General features: G+C 49.7%; 1 protein-coding gene across 3 annotated transcripts in view; it reads left to right on the top strand.

The window, feature by feature from the left end:
- Positions 1-589: 589 nt before the first annotated feature.
- The window catches only part of NOX5 (NADPH oxidase 5), a 45,320-nt gene continuing 32,041 nt past the window's right edge, over positions 590-13,868 (top strand). For 2 of the 3 annotated variants that reach the window (XM_053223819.1, XM_053223818.1), the window contains exons 1-4: positions 590-921; positions 6,293-6,416; positions 8,047-8,197; positions 12,700-12,910. In XM_053223819.1, coding sequence (XP_053079794.1) covers positions 872-921; positions 6,293-6,416; positions 8,047-8,197; positions 12,700-12,910 — 536 coding nt within the window. In that variant the 5' untranslated portion in view covers positions 590-871. The remainder of the gene's footprint in view (positions 922-6,292; positions 6,417-8,046; positions 8,198-12,699; positions 12,911-13,868) is intronic. The other variant, XM_027067633.2, reaches the window with a different exon arrangement.

Raw genomic sequence — 13,868 nt, 5'->3', positions numbered from 1 at the left:
GCTTTGCTCCCTGGGTAGTTAAATACAGTCTCCACGGGCGCCTGGGGGGCTCAGAAGGTTCAGCTTCCAACCTCGGCTCAGGTCCACAATCTCACAGCTCGAGAGTTGGAGCCCTGTGTTGGGCTCTGTGCTGACTGCTCAGAGCCTGGAGCCTGGTTCAGATTCTGTGTCTCTGTCTCTCTGCCCCTCTCCCCCTCCCCTCCCTCAAAAATAAATAAACATTAAAATAAAAACACAGTCTCCGGAGTTAGCCTACCATGGTTGAATGCCTGCCTGCCACGCCATCTGGACATGTTATTTCACATCTCAGAGCCCCACTTTCCTCTTCAGTGGCTTAATGATGATAATGCCCACCAGACAGGACTGTGTTATATATTTACCTGAATGCTGTGTATATAGTCCTTAGCACACTGCATGGCTCAGAGTGAGTACTTCAACATTTCTGTTGGTAATCAATGCTATTGGGATCAATGAAGTCTCAGTTGGCTCATTAGGTGTTGAGTAGAGCCTACTGTGACTTATTGGTGATTTATTATTATTATTATTGCATGGTGCATTTCTAGGTCTCCTACCTATTGATCTCCTTGAGGGAGGGGAAATGCAAGATATCGGGCCAGATGGAAGACAGCCAACATCTTTCCAGATAAATCCTTGCCCCACCCTCGCAATAGGCTCCTTGTTGGAATTTCTCAGGAGCAAGTTGGCCAGTGGCCAGCACGTGGGTGACCGAGGGGCTGTGGGTGTGAGCAGGGCTTTAGAAGACTCAGGAAGAGGAGGAGCTGGAGAGAAGTGAACTGTGGGTTCCTCGATGCAGGCTGCCATACAGACCACAGCCTCTCTGGGACCTGTGGTCTAGAAAACAGGAGAAAGGATGAGCACACCGGGAGACCCAGCCCAACCAGACCTTGAAAGTTGCAGAGGGTAAGTGGCTCATTTGTCTAGCTTTCCATGCCAGCGACAAGGGAAAGGCAAGGGTTCTTTGCCTTTGGAGATGGGGTGAGCTACAAAGGATGACTGTCTGCCCCGGGACAGAAGTGAGGAGACCCGAGCCTGGTCTTGCCTGGTCATTAGCAAGCTGTGCAATCTTGGGCAAGTCACCAGTCCTCTCTGGGCCTGTTTTCACATCTGTAAAATCAGGCATCGGCATCGTCAGACTAACGACGACATCTGGCATTTGTACAGTGTTTGCCAGTTGCACTTTCCCAAATGGCACCTCGTGTGATCCCTGCGGCCGCTCCTGTTGGAAGAATGCTTGTCACGTTTTACAGATGAGGAAACTAGAGTGCATGGGGCCAGGTATTATTCAGTTAGGGCCAGGCAAGCCCAGACCCAAAATCCTGGTCTCCTGAGGAAAATTCTGGCCTCTGGTGAGCATACTATTCCCCTGGAGCTGTGAAATCTGGATTCCTCGCTCGTTGTCGAGGACTTTTGTCTCCTTCTTTTCTCCCCCATGCCCTCCCTCCTTCCTTCCTGCCAGCTGTTCCAGCCTCTTCTCCACCAGCCTCCCGGAATTTCTTCTCGTTCTGCAGGCCCGAAACACTCATATTTCTGAGAAGGGGGTGGTGAACATCAGAAACCCATCCCCACCATCCCTGGGTTAGCACCTGCATGCAATGCAGCCTGTTTTCCAGAATCCTCTCTGCTTTGTGGAGTGCCTTCCTCTAGGTCCCGAGAGGTGAGGGAAGTGGGGCTTTAACCTTCAGGACAGCAGTTCTCCAGGTGTGAGCCTAGACCACTCACTGTGGGTCGCAAACCTCCAGGGTGCTTGGCTACACGTGCAGATTCCCAGCCCCTCCGCGCCCAAGTTGGTGAGTCAGAATGGGCATCTTAGCAAAGCCCTCCCTGTTTCTGACAGGCATGTATCACAGTTTGGGAATCACTACCCCTCCCACACCGCACCACTAGCCAGCAGAGGGCGCTTCATAGATTACGTAACAATGAACTATCCTTGTATTTCTGGGAACAGTCCTTCGTGATACAGGTGGATTATTTTTAAAAAAGTTTTTTTTAATGTTTATTTTTTTGAGAGAGAGATTGACAGAGTGTGAGAAGGGGAGGGGCAGAGAGAGAGAGAGAGAGGAAGATATAGAAACTGAATCAGGCTCCAGGCTCTGAGCTGTCCGCACAGAGCCCGAAATGGGGCTCGACCCTACGAACTGTGAGGTCATGCATGACCTGAGCTGAAGTTGGACGCTCAACGGACTGAGCCACCCAGGCGCCCCTATTATTTTTTAAGTAAACCCCAGGGTTTAGCTTGGTTGTATTTTAGTTGGAGTTTTGCATCTCTACAAGTTACACTTGTCTAGAATTTTCTATCTATCCATCTATCTTGCTTGCTTGCTTGCTTTTTTGTATGCTATCTTCATCGGGATTGGGTAATGGTGGCTTTGTAAAGTAAATTGGGAGTCTTGCCATTGTTTTTTACCGTCTGAGATGATTTGGCATTGGACTTATTCTTTGAAGATTGGATAGGACTCAGCTGTAACAACAAGCTGGGCCTGATATTATTGTAAAGGGTTAACATTTCACTGCCTTTCTCCTTTCTTGAATGATTTTTGGTCTGTTCAGGTTGTTACTTCTTGAAATCGATTCATTTCCCTGAATTCACCAACAATCTACACACAATACTCTTCCATTTCTGTAGCACCTCCATTTTTATTGCCCTTCTCAATATTAATGTATTTCTTTCACTTTTTTTTCTTTAATCGTGTTTTTCTATTCAGGCTTTTCCAAGACCCAACTTCTTTTTTCACTGAGTTGAAGCGTAATTGACAAAACACAAACCGCATAGTTAAAGCGAACAGTTTGATGAGCTTTTAGCATAGGGATACATCTGTGAAATCATTGCCCTAATCAAAATAAATTTATTATTTTGACTTTATTCAGTTTTCTAGTTCCTGAATTTCAGACTTTCTACTTAATAGTCAATCCTTCTATTTATTGTGTGTGTATTTTATTTTTTTCCCAGTTCCTTAAGTGAAAGCTTGTTTATTTTTAAATTTAATATATAAGTACAGTTGATTCTCATTATTCATGGCAGTTGTGTCCTATAAAGTCATTGAAAACAATGAATTAGGGAATTCTGAGCCATTGCTCCTAGGGAAAATACAGGGTTAAGTCCTTGCTAACATCTGGGTGCAACTTTTTTGTCAAAAAATCAATGTATAGCCTTGGGTTTGTTTGTTTTTTTTTTTTTAAGTTTACTTATTTATAATCTCTACACCCTATGTGGAGCTCAAACTCATGACCCCCAGATCAAGAGTCACACACTCCAGGGTGCCTGGGTAGCTCAGTCGGTTAAGTGTCTGACTTTGGCTCAGATCATGATCTCATGGTTCGTGAGTTCGAGCCCCACATGGGACGTGATTCGTGGGTTCAAGCCCCGTGTCAGGCTCTGTGCTGACAGCTCAGAGCCTGGAGTCTGCTTCAGATCCTCTGCCCCCCTCTCTCTCTGCCCCTCCTCTGCTCTCTCTCTCTCTCTCTCAAAAAATAAATAAATAAAACTTAGAAAAAAAAAGTCATACACGCTACCAACTGAGCCAGCCAGGCACCCCTCAGTGTATAACCCTGTTTTATGTGTGCTTGTAGTTAAAGCCTCCTTTAAGAATGTAAGTTGTTGAGGGGCGCCTGAGTGGCTCAGTCGGTTAAGCATCCAACTTCGGCTCAGGTCATGATCTCACGGTTTGTGAGTTTGATCCCCACGTCCAGCTCAGTGCTGACAGCTCAGAGCCTGAAGCCTGCTTCAGATTCTGTGTCTTCCTTTCGCTCTGCCCCTCCCCCATTTGTGCTCACTCTCTCTCAAAAATAAATAAAATGTGGAAAAAAAAAAAAAGAATATAAGTTGTTGATTTGTTAACGTAGAACTCACAGTCTACAGTGCTAAAACTCATGTCTGAACAAAGCTTACCTAATACACATATTTTTTCCATAAGGCATATCACAGCCTTTTTGTGCTGAGGAGTGCTAGCCAGCATTTCAGCATCACTCTTGGGGCCATTTTAAAGAGCAAAATCCCTGGTACAACACAGGGAATGTATTCAATGACATTGTAATCATGTTACATGGTGACAGATGGTAGTTAACACTCGCTGTGAGCACAGCATAGCATGTAGAGATACATTATACACCTGAAAACTGATGTAACATTGTGTGTCCCCTGTAAGAAAAAAAAAAAATTAAGAATTTTTTTATGTTCCTTTATTTTTGAGAGAGAGAGTGCGCATGCACAAGCAGAGTAGGGGCAGAGACAGAGAAAGGGAGACACACAATCTGAAGCAGGCTTCAGGCTCCAAGCTGTCAGCACAGAGCCCCACTCTGGGCTCGAACCCACAAACCGTGAGATCATAGCCTGAGCCAAAGTCAGACACTTAACTGACTGAGCCATCCAGGCGCCCCTAAAAATTTTTTTTATTATTATTATTTTTAATTTTTATTTATTTTTGAGAGAGAGGGAGAGCACGAATAGGGGAGGGGCAGAGAGACAGAGGGAGACACAGAATCCGAAGCAGGTTCCAGGCTCTGAGCTGTCAGCCCAGAGCCCGATGCAGGGCTCGAACCCATGAACCTTGAGATCATTACTTGAACCAAAGTCAGACACTTAATTGGCTGAGCCACCCAGGCATCCAAAAAAAAATGTTTTTTTAATTTTTTTGTACATTTATTTATTTTTGAGAGATAGAGCACAAGTGGGTGAGGGGCAGAGAGAGAATGAGACACAGAATCCAAAGCAGGCTCCAGGCTCTGAGTGGTCAGCACAGAGCCCGACACGGAGCTTGAACTCACAAACTGGGAGATCATGACCTGAGCTAAAGTCAGATGCTCAACCGACTGAGCCACCCACGCGTCCCCCCAATTTTTTTTAAGAATGAAAAAAATGGGGCACCTGGGTGGCTTAGCGAGTTAAGCATCTGACTTCGGCTCAGGTCATGATCTCACGGTTTGTGAGTTCAAGTCTGACATCAGGTGAACTTGAGCCCACGCTTCAGGTGAGCACGAACCCTGCTTCTGGTGAACACAATCCCCACGTTGGGTGAGCCCCACTTCTCTCTCTCTGTCTGTCTCTGTCTCTCTGTCTCCGCCCTTGCTCACTTGAGACCTCTCTCTCTCAAAAAAAAAAAAAAAAAAAACACAAAGCAAGATCACCAACAAAAAGCACAAAAATTCAACCCTTGCAGTACTCAGTAGATCATGAGAAGGACACTTGTTCATAATATGAGAGCTGAAACAAGAAACAAGAAGGCAGAGCATTACTTTGTTCAACCCCAGCTGGGAACGTGTACATTGGGCAGCTCAAGTTTATCACTGTTCTGCTCAAGTCCACAATGTCTGCAAAAATGCCACAAGCATTGATTTAGGGGTCACAGGTAAAGTGTAACAGATAGGCGAATTCACAAATACGGAATCTGCAAATAATGAGGATCAATTGTAGCTAAATCATTTAAGGTTATATTGAACTCATGGGATACAGACAAAGCCATTCTCTCAGAGGGAAGTTGATAGCAACAGGATGTTATATATCCTCAGTCACAGTCTCAATTCTGGTTTGTCAGATTCTGATGCCACAGAAAGTGGTGTCCTCATTTATCACTAACCTCTGTTCAGGTCATTGTATAGCTAGCTCATCTGGGAGGGTGTCTGCCCACTGATATCCTTGGAACATCATAGAATATGCCCTGGACCCAGAGAGTCAAGACCCGAGGCCTGAGTCCTGGCATGGCGTGTACTAGAAATATTCAAGCAAAGGGTGGAGGCACTGGGGCATGATGGAAAACACGCCAGCCTTGGATTTGAGCGCTCACTTTCTCTCTCTCTCTCTCTCTCTCTCTCTCTCTCTCTCTCTCTCACTGGCTGAATAAATTTTGCTAAAGTACTCAACTGCTCGGAATCTATTTCCTCCTTATAAAATGTCGTGACCGACCAGATGGTGATAGAGACCAAATGAAGTGGTGGGTGGGAGGTATTTGGAAAACACTAAAGAGCTGTGTAAATGTGAGGTGGGGGAGGATTGTCACCATGTTAATGGCATTCCCAGAGTGTGCTACTCTCTGACCTTGTGCCCACAATCTGGACTCCATCTCACTGGGACCCTATCATTCCGAAACCTAAGGAGACACGAGCCCAAGCTGTCTGATGCCAGATGGAAGGGAGAGAGAGACAGGGACTCAGCAGTCCAGGGGAGGCTGATCCAGCCCATGGAAGGCCCGAGGCCCTCGTTAGAAGAAGGCACAGGGCCTGGAACCACCCGGAGCCCTTGGCCGCCCCAAGGCCATAAACCTGTCTCCTTTGTCTCAAGCACCATGAGTGCCGAGGAGGACGCCAAGTGGCTTCAGTGGGTGACACACCAGTTTGAGACCATTGCGGGAGAAGACCGGGAGATCAACCTGCAAGAATTCAAAACAGCCTTGAATGTGAAAGAGGCAAGTGTCCGCTCCCGAAGTAGGGCCCCGCGTTCATAAGGGAAGAGCCATCCGGCTCTCAGGGACACAGTACGTCACAAGGAGGGAAAGATCGCCCCCGGGCGTCCTCGGGGCTCAAGGCCCCACCTCTAAGCAGGATCGGAGGACGTTTCTGTCTCTGCTACCGATGCCCGTCCGTCCCTTTGGTAGCCATGGCCTCCTGGGGTCTTCAAAACAACATGTGAAGTTGGGTATCAGCAGCTTGCCAAATCTTAAGAAGTATTTTTGGCCTCATATTTTCCACCGGCCTCACGGGCAGAGTTGATGCTATCGTGTACATAAGCCTCCTTCCACGAAATAATGTTTTCCAATGGTTTGTATCCGTGAGACACCCACACTGTCCCCAGTCCTCTCCCAGTTGATAGGGTCTCTGCCCATCCCTGGAACAGCCTGCATGCCGGGCAGACTGGGGAGACATCCACAGAGACAGGGGGAGTGAGCCGGCAAATGTCAACCTCTCCCCACCTGTTTTGTGGGCTGGCATCTGGTGGTGGCCTGTGTCCTTGATAGGGACCATCTACATGTCCCCGTTTGGACCAGAGGGCCCCTCACTTGCTGGTAGCAGGGATGCTGCTAAGAGCTCTAAATGCCATGCCTCCTTCTATATAGTGAACATGGGGAAGGAAAAAAAAGACCTGCCTGGCAGAACATTACACTCTCAACAGGAGGCTGCAAAATACCTTAAGATAAAGACCATTCAAGATGGTGGAGACTGATTAAGGTCTTACTCAGTGATCTAGGGAAGAAAGAGGAGAGCCAAGGCAGGGCTGACTGTCTACAGCCGACTTTGGCCCCCACTTGGCGCTTGTAAACTCCTCACGGTCCCTTTAGGTGAGACCTGAACCCTACGAACCCCTCCCCCTGCCCCGAGGGGAGCGTCTGCGCTTGGTATATCTGGGGCTCTGACCCAGCCTGTCTTAATTTCTGTGTTGAGTGTCTATCACCAGGCCCGGCAGGCAGGAGCCGTGCGGGACATGGCTGCCGAATGAATGAATGAATGAATGAATGAATGAATAGAGTGAGTGAATTGGCGCTTAAGAACAAGCCTGAAGTGTAGGCTACCGGCAGCTTAAACAGTTAGTACAGGCGAGATACAGGTGTTCAAGCACCATCCTCCAAGACAGTCCTGGTTCACTCATCCCGCGTGTTCACCCCAAGGGGATGAGACAGGACCTGGGAGGAGCCTGCAGGGGACCTTCTGTCTGACCCTTTTTGCAGGTTGAGGGGTCTGAACTGCAAGGCTGATGGGGGCGATGGCAGGTAGGAGACAGACAGTCCATACAAATGACCAGGCTGCAGTGCCGGCAGAGGGCCTGAGGCCCAGACACAAGTCCATCCTCCCTGCAGGGATCTGAATAGTTCTTCCACCTGGAGTCCGAACTTGCCCTAGGCAGGCAGGATGGGCCATGGACACCGCCCCCTAGTGTGGCCAAGCGGACAGATCACACCCTGCGATCACACCCCACGCACCGGACGGAGTCCTGCCAGAATCCCACCACCCCACGGCGCATGCGTGCGCGCACACCACGCGACTTCAAAGCGCAGGCCCCGAGTCCACGCTGTGCCTTTTCCCGTCCTTCTCTGGCCACAGTCCTTCTTTGCCGAGAGATTCTTCGCCCTGTTTGACTCCGATGGAAGTGGCACCATCACGCTCCAGGAGCTGCTGGAGGCGCTGACCCTGCTCATCCACGGCAACCCCATGGACAAACTCAAATTCCTCTTTCAGGTGTACGACGTTGACGGTAAGGGCTCTTGGGGGGCGGGGGTGGCTTCAGTGGGAGGGGACAAAAGGAAGTGACCCATCTCAGCGTCTCTGGGGCAGAACAGGATTGTTTTCTCCAGGCCAGGCTGATGGCTGTCTCCCTCGGCGTGACCCCGACCCGTCTCTCTGTCTGATCTCTGCCTCCCTTTTGTGGAAGGTGGCGAGAAGGGGCCATTCTAGCCCAGGAGACCAATGCCTTTGATTCAACTCACCAGAATCCAGAACTTTCTTTTGTTCTTTTCTATGTTTGAAAAAAGAAATTGCTTTATTGCTTTTTCCATATTATAATAAGAACGTTAAGTCCACTGTGAACATTTTAGATGATACAGAATGGTTTTAAGAAGAAAGCAAAAATCACCCATAACATTTTTCTCTACTGCTTTCTAATTGATCTCTGTCACACACTCACACACACACACACATTTTTTAAATTAAAAAATGGGATTATACTATGCATACTGCCTTTTCTTACTAAACAATATAAACACTTGTTTATGCAAGACTGTATTGCTTTGTAACATCATTTTTACTGTAGCAGAATATATATAACATTAAGTTTACCACTTTCACCATTTTAAAAATGTTTTTATTTATTTTTGAGAGAGAGAGAGAGAGACAGAGTGCAAGGGGGGAGGGGCAGAGAGAGAGACACAGAATCCGCAGCCGGCTCCAGGCTCCCAGCTGTCAGCACAGAGCCCAAACGCGGGGCTCGAACCCACAATCTGTGAGATCATGACCTGAGCCCAAGTCTGACGCTTAACTGACTGAGCCACCCAGGCGCCCCACTTTCACCATTTTTTAAATGTCAGTTCCACAGCATTAAGTGCATTCACCTTGTTGAACGATCATTACCACCACCCATCTTCACAACTTTTTCATCATCCCAAACTCTATACCCATTAAACACTCACTAGCTTCTATTCCTCCCTCCCCAGCTCCTGGCAAACCACTTTTACTTTCTGTCTGTAAGAACTTGACTATTCTAGGGTATTTCATATGAGTGGAATCATAGAATACTTGTCCTTCTGTGACTGGCTTATGTCACTAGGCATAACGTCTTCAAGGTTCACCCTATGTTGTACTATGTGACAGGACTTAATTCTTTTTTAAGGCTGGACAATATTTCATTGTATGGATAGACCATGTTTTGTTTATACATCCATCAGCGGACCCTTGGGTTTCTTCCACCTCTCGACTATTGTGAGTGATGCTCTTATGAATACGGGTATAGGTCTTCAAGACCCTGCTTTCCATCCTTTTGGGCGTAGACCCAGAAGTAGAATTGCTGGATGAGATGGTAGTTCTATTTTTAGTCTTTTGAGGAACACCGTAGTCTTCCACAGAGGTTGTAACGCATGACATTCCCACCAGCCATGCACGAGGGCTCCAGTTTGTTCACATCTTGCCCACACTCGTTACTTTCTGTTGTTGTTGTTGTTGTTGTTGTTTTTCTAATTGTAGCCACCCTGGCTACTAAGTGGTAACTTAGTGTGGTTACAGCATTACTTCCTGTGGCCACATCATATTCCACTGTATGTATATATTGATCCTGGGTCCCATGCAGCAGAGTCTAGGAGTTAAGATCTCTGACTCGGAGGTCAGGCTGCCTAAGTTCAAAATCAGCTCCATCACTTATTAATAATCATGGTGGGGGCGCCTGGGTGGCTCAGCTGGTTAAGCATTCGACCTCGGCTCTGGTCATGATCTCACGGTTCGTAGGTTCAGACACCACAACAGGTTCTCTACTGTCGGCACGGAGCCTGCTTCAAGTCCTCTGTCCCCCTCTCTCTGCCCCTCCCCTGCTCACACTGATCTCTCTCTCTCAAACATAAATAAACATTAAAAAAATAATAATTATTATGGTGAGCCTTGGGCAAGATACTTAACTTCTTTGTGCTTCAGGTTTTTTTTACCTATCAAATGAGAATAATGGTTATAATAACAGTATATACTCATGAGGTTGATAGAATTAAATTAGTTAACTTGTGTAAACTCAGAACAGTGCCCAGCACAGGATACACCCTTTATAGGTGTCAGCCACTGTGTGTTACTGTTCACTCAAACTCCATTACCAAAATGGACAATTTGTCTCCCCCTTCCCGCCACTTTTTTTAAAAATATTTATTTATTTATTTTTGAGAGAGAGAGAGAGAGAGAGAGAGAGAGAGAGAACACCAGCAGGGAAGGGGCAGAGAGAGAGGGGAAGAGAGAGAATCCCAAGCAGGCTCCATGCTGTCAGCACAGAGACAGATGTGGGACTCAACCTTAAACTGTGAGATCATGACCTGAGCCAAAATCAAGCATCAGATGCTCAACCGACTGAGACGCCCCCATGAACATCCTGCTTTTAAATCTTTGGCAACTCTGAGGCGCCCGCTTGGGATTCTCTCTCTCTCTCTCTCTCTCTCTCTCTCTCTCTGCCCTTCCCCTGCTTGTCTTCTCTGTCTCTCTCGAAAATAAATAAATAAACTTGAAAAAAAATATATACTTCAACCTTTGGCAACTCCGTGGCAGCAAGCATCTCTGAAAGCCTGGAATCATCAGAGGAAGGGATACTGCAGTGAGAAAGAGGCACCCAGTGAGACTAGGATGGTTGGGGAGGCCAGACTGTGCGGGCCTCGGTGGCCAAGGTTTGGAGTCTCAGTACAATTAGCAACAGGGAGTCATTGAAGAGTGTTGAGCAGGGAAGTCACTGGGCTGGATTTGCATCCTGAAAAGCTCAACCTAGGTGCGGGACTGCTGCTGGGCAGGGCCCTCTGGCCTATGGGGTTTCTCTAGCTCCTCGCTGCACCTGACTCAATCTAGCCAGACCTCATTCCTGGAACCCATTCCCCAATAGGATATATAACATCCTGTTGCTATCATCTTCCCTCTGAGAGAATGGCTTTGTCTGTATCCCATGAGTCAGGATGGAATGGTCTTGACTCTCTGGGTCCAGGGCATATTCTATGATGTTCCAAGGGTATCCTGACCCTTCCTCTAGTACGTGGGCAGTTGACCATACCCACTTCCTGAACATCTTCCTCAGACCCCACCCAGTCTCCATGGGACAGTCCTCACTGACTGCTTTCTGAGCATCAAGCTTTGCTCGCTCCTGAGGTTTACCGATGACCTCAGATGGAGAGGTCGGTTTGTGATGGGAGGAGTGGCACACTCACGTTCTCCTAGCAGGCAGTGGCGGGGAGGAAGGCAGGGCAGGCAGGTGAAAGGAGATTTGCAGTTTTATGGCGGGAACTAGAGGGCATTCCCTGCCGGTGGCTTCTGCTTTCTCTGAGATCCAGCGAGGGGCTGGATGGCCATGGAGGTGAGAAGTGGTCCTTGCAGACAGCAGAAAAGTGACCACACTAGAGAAGCAGGAGAGGGTTGCAGGGCAAGTTGAAGGCCTCGCTCTGGCTGGGGATAAAGCTTCCTGCCCTCTTGGGTGCTTTTCTTCGGGAGTGTCCTATTAGCTGCCCTGGTGCACGAAGGGAGAGCAGGTGGCTAGATTCCCTCAGAGATGGGATATTTTTAGGTCATTGGAATAGAAGGACAGCAGGACAAGGAAGAAGAACGTGTGTCTGAGAATAATTATGAAGGAGGACCCTAGATTTGAAATTAGCCAAGGAGAGAATAAAGTTGGATGGATGACAGGGTGTGAAGGGGACAGGGGAGGGACTGGAGCTCCAGATGTGGTTAGAAACCTGTTGCATGGTGGCTCTTGACTAGGAAAGCCGAGGACAGGAGTGTGACTGGAGAGGGGTACTTTAGACTCTGCCCTGGCATGTGATTTGAGACTTTGGCTTTGGGTCTTCCTGACGATCATAATACCAGTAAAGACTTTCCATTTATATGCAACTACTTTTTTCCAGATACTGCAGTAAGTGCTATATAATGATCTATCATCCTTGAACCAGTTCTGAAAGGGAGGAATTATGATCCCCATTTTATAGATGAGCAAAGTAAGTTTCACTACTCAGAAGGACTTACAGCCCACCAGCAGTTAGTAAGGGGCAGAAATCCAAAGCTACCTCAAGTGTGTCTACATCCCAACAGGCCAAGAACTCATTAATCACAGGCCCGCTGCTCATGAAGAATGGAAATACACACAGAAAAAAATATGCCTCTAATTCTCATCGCGGGGGAGAGATTTGGCTTCTTTTTCCCATCACACTCTCAGTCACCCATACTCATGTAAAGTCATGTGGCTGGACTTGAGTGCCCAGCTGTGGCCTCTCAGCACAACATGGAAGAGGAAGGTCTGCTTCAAGTGAGAGAGCAACAGGGAACTTTCCCTCACCACCTCCCCACGTACAATTTGCTTCCGGATAATTAATACTCTAAGCAGAGTAATCCTTACAAATTAAGCAAGCAAGAAAACTGGAGGTGGACGATTAGGGAACGTTCGCCACTCGATGCAATGTGTGTGTATGGGAAGGGGAGTCTGCGGGTACAGAGTGGGGTCCCGGGCAGGCCCCCACTCGTCTTCATCCCCACTTGGGACAGGCAGCGGCTCCATCGACGCGGATGAGCTGCGCACCGTGCTGCAATCGTGCATGCGCGAGAGCGCCATCTCGCTGCCAGACGAGAAGCTGGACCAGCTGACGCTGGCGCTCTTCGAGTCGGCCGACAAGGACAACAACGGCGCCATCACCTTCGACGAGCTCCGGAACGAGCTGCAGCGCTTCCCCGGGGTCATGGAAAACCTGACCATCAGGTGCGGCCCTGTCTCCAGCGTGGGCACTGCCCGCGTAGGGGTTACCCTTCAGGTGCGCAGAGGGGCCCGAGGCCCCGGGGATCCCTCAGCTCCGCCCCCAGCTCGGCCAGCCCGGCTCAATCCTGCTCCAACCCCGCCCTAGGCCCACCCCAGCCCCGCCCTAGGCCCACCCCAGCCCCGCTCCACCACGCCCTACACGCCCTACCCTACCTAGGCCCGCCCCATCGGTGGCCCGCTCCAGCCCCGCCCCGCCACGCCCTACCCTGCCTAGGCCCGCCCCACCGGTGGCCCGCTCTGGCCCCGCCCAGCCCCGCCCAGGCCCGTCCCAACGGTGACCCCCCCCCCCCCCTTCAGCCCCGCCACGCCACGCCCTACCCTGCCTAGACCCGCCCCACCGATAGCCCGCTCTGGCCCCGCCCAGCCCCGCCCAACCCCACTCCAGCCGCTCCCTAGCCCCGCTCCGGCCCCGCCACGCCACGCCCGGCCCCGCCCAGACCCGTCCTACCGGTGACGCGCTCCAGCCCCGCCCAGGCCCAGCCCCACCACGCCCTACCCCGCCCAGGCTTGTCCCACCGGTGACCAGCTCCAGCCCCGCCCAGCCCCGCTCCACCGCAATCCAGCCCAACCTGCCTAGGCCCGCCCCACCCGTGGCCCGCTCCAGTCCTGCCCGCCCCCGCCCCGCCCCGCCCCAGGCCGGTCCTTCCCAGCCCAGTCCCAGCCCCACCATGCTCCAGTCCCACCTCGCCGCACCCTGCCCAGCCCCACCACTCCACACCATGCCTAGTCCCAGCCCGCCCCACCCTCGCCCAACCCCGCCCAGCTGCATTCTGCCTAGCCCCTCCAAGTCCGGCCTTTGCCCTCTTTTTCATAGGGGACAAAGGTCTTGTACTGCGGAGCAGCTATGGTCTTGCCTCCGTTTTCTGCAGTGTCTTTTCAGAATCAACCTCACAGTATTAAG

The sequence above is a fragment of the Acinonyx jubatus genome, chromosome B3 (assembly GCF_027475565.1).
Source record: "Acinonyx jubatus isolate Ajub_Pintada_27869175 chromosome B3, VMU_Ajub_asm_v1.0, whole genome shotgun sequence".
NCBI lineage: Eukaryota > Metazoa > Chordata > Mammalia > Carnivora > Felidae > Acinonyx > Acinonyx jubatus.
This window is presented reverse-complemented; position numbering and strand designations above follow the sequence as displayed.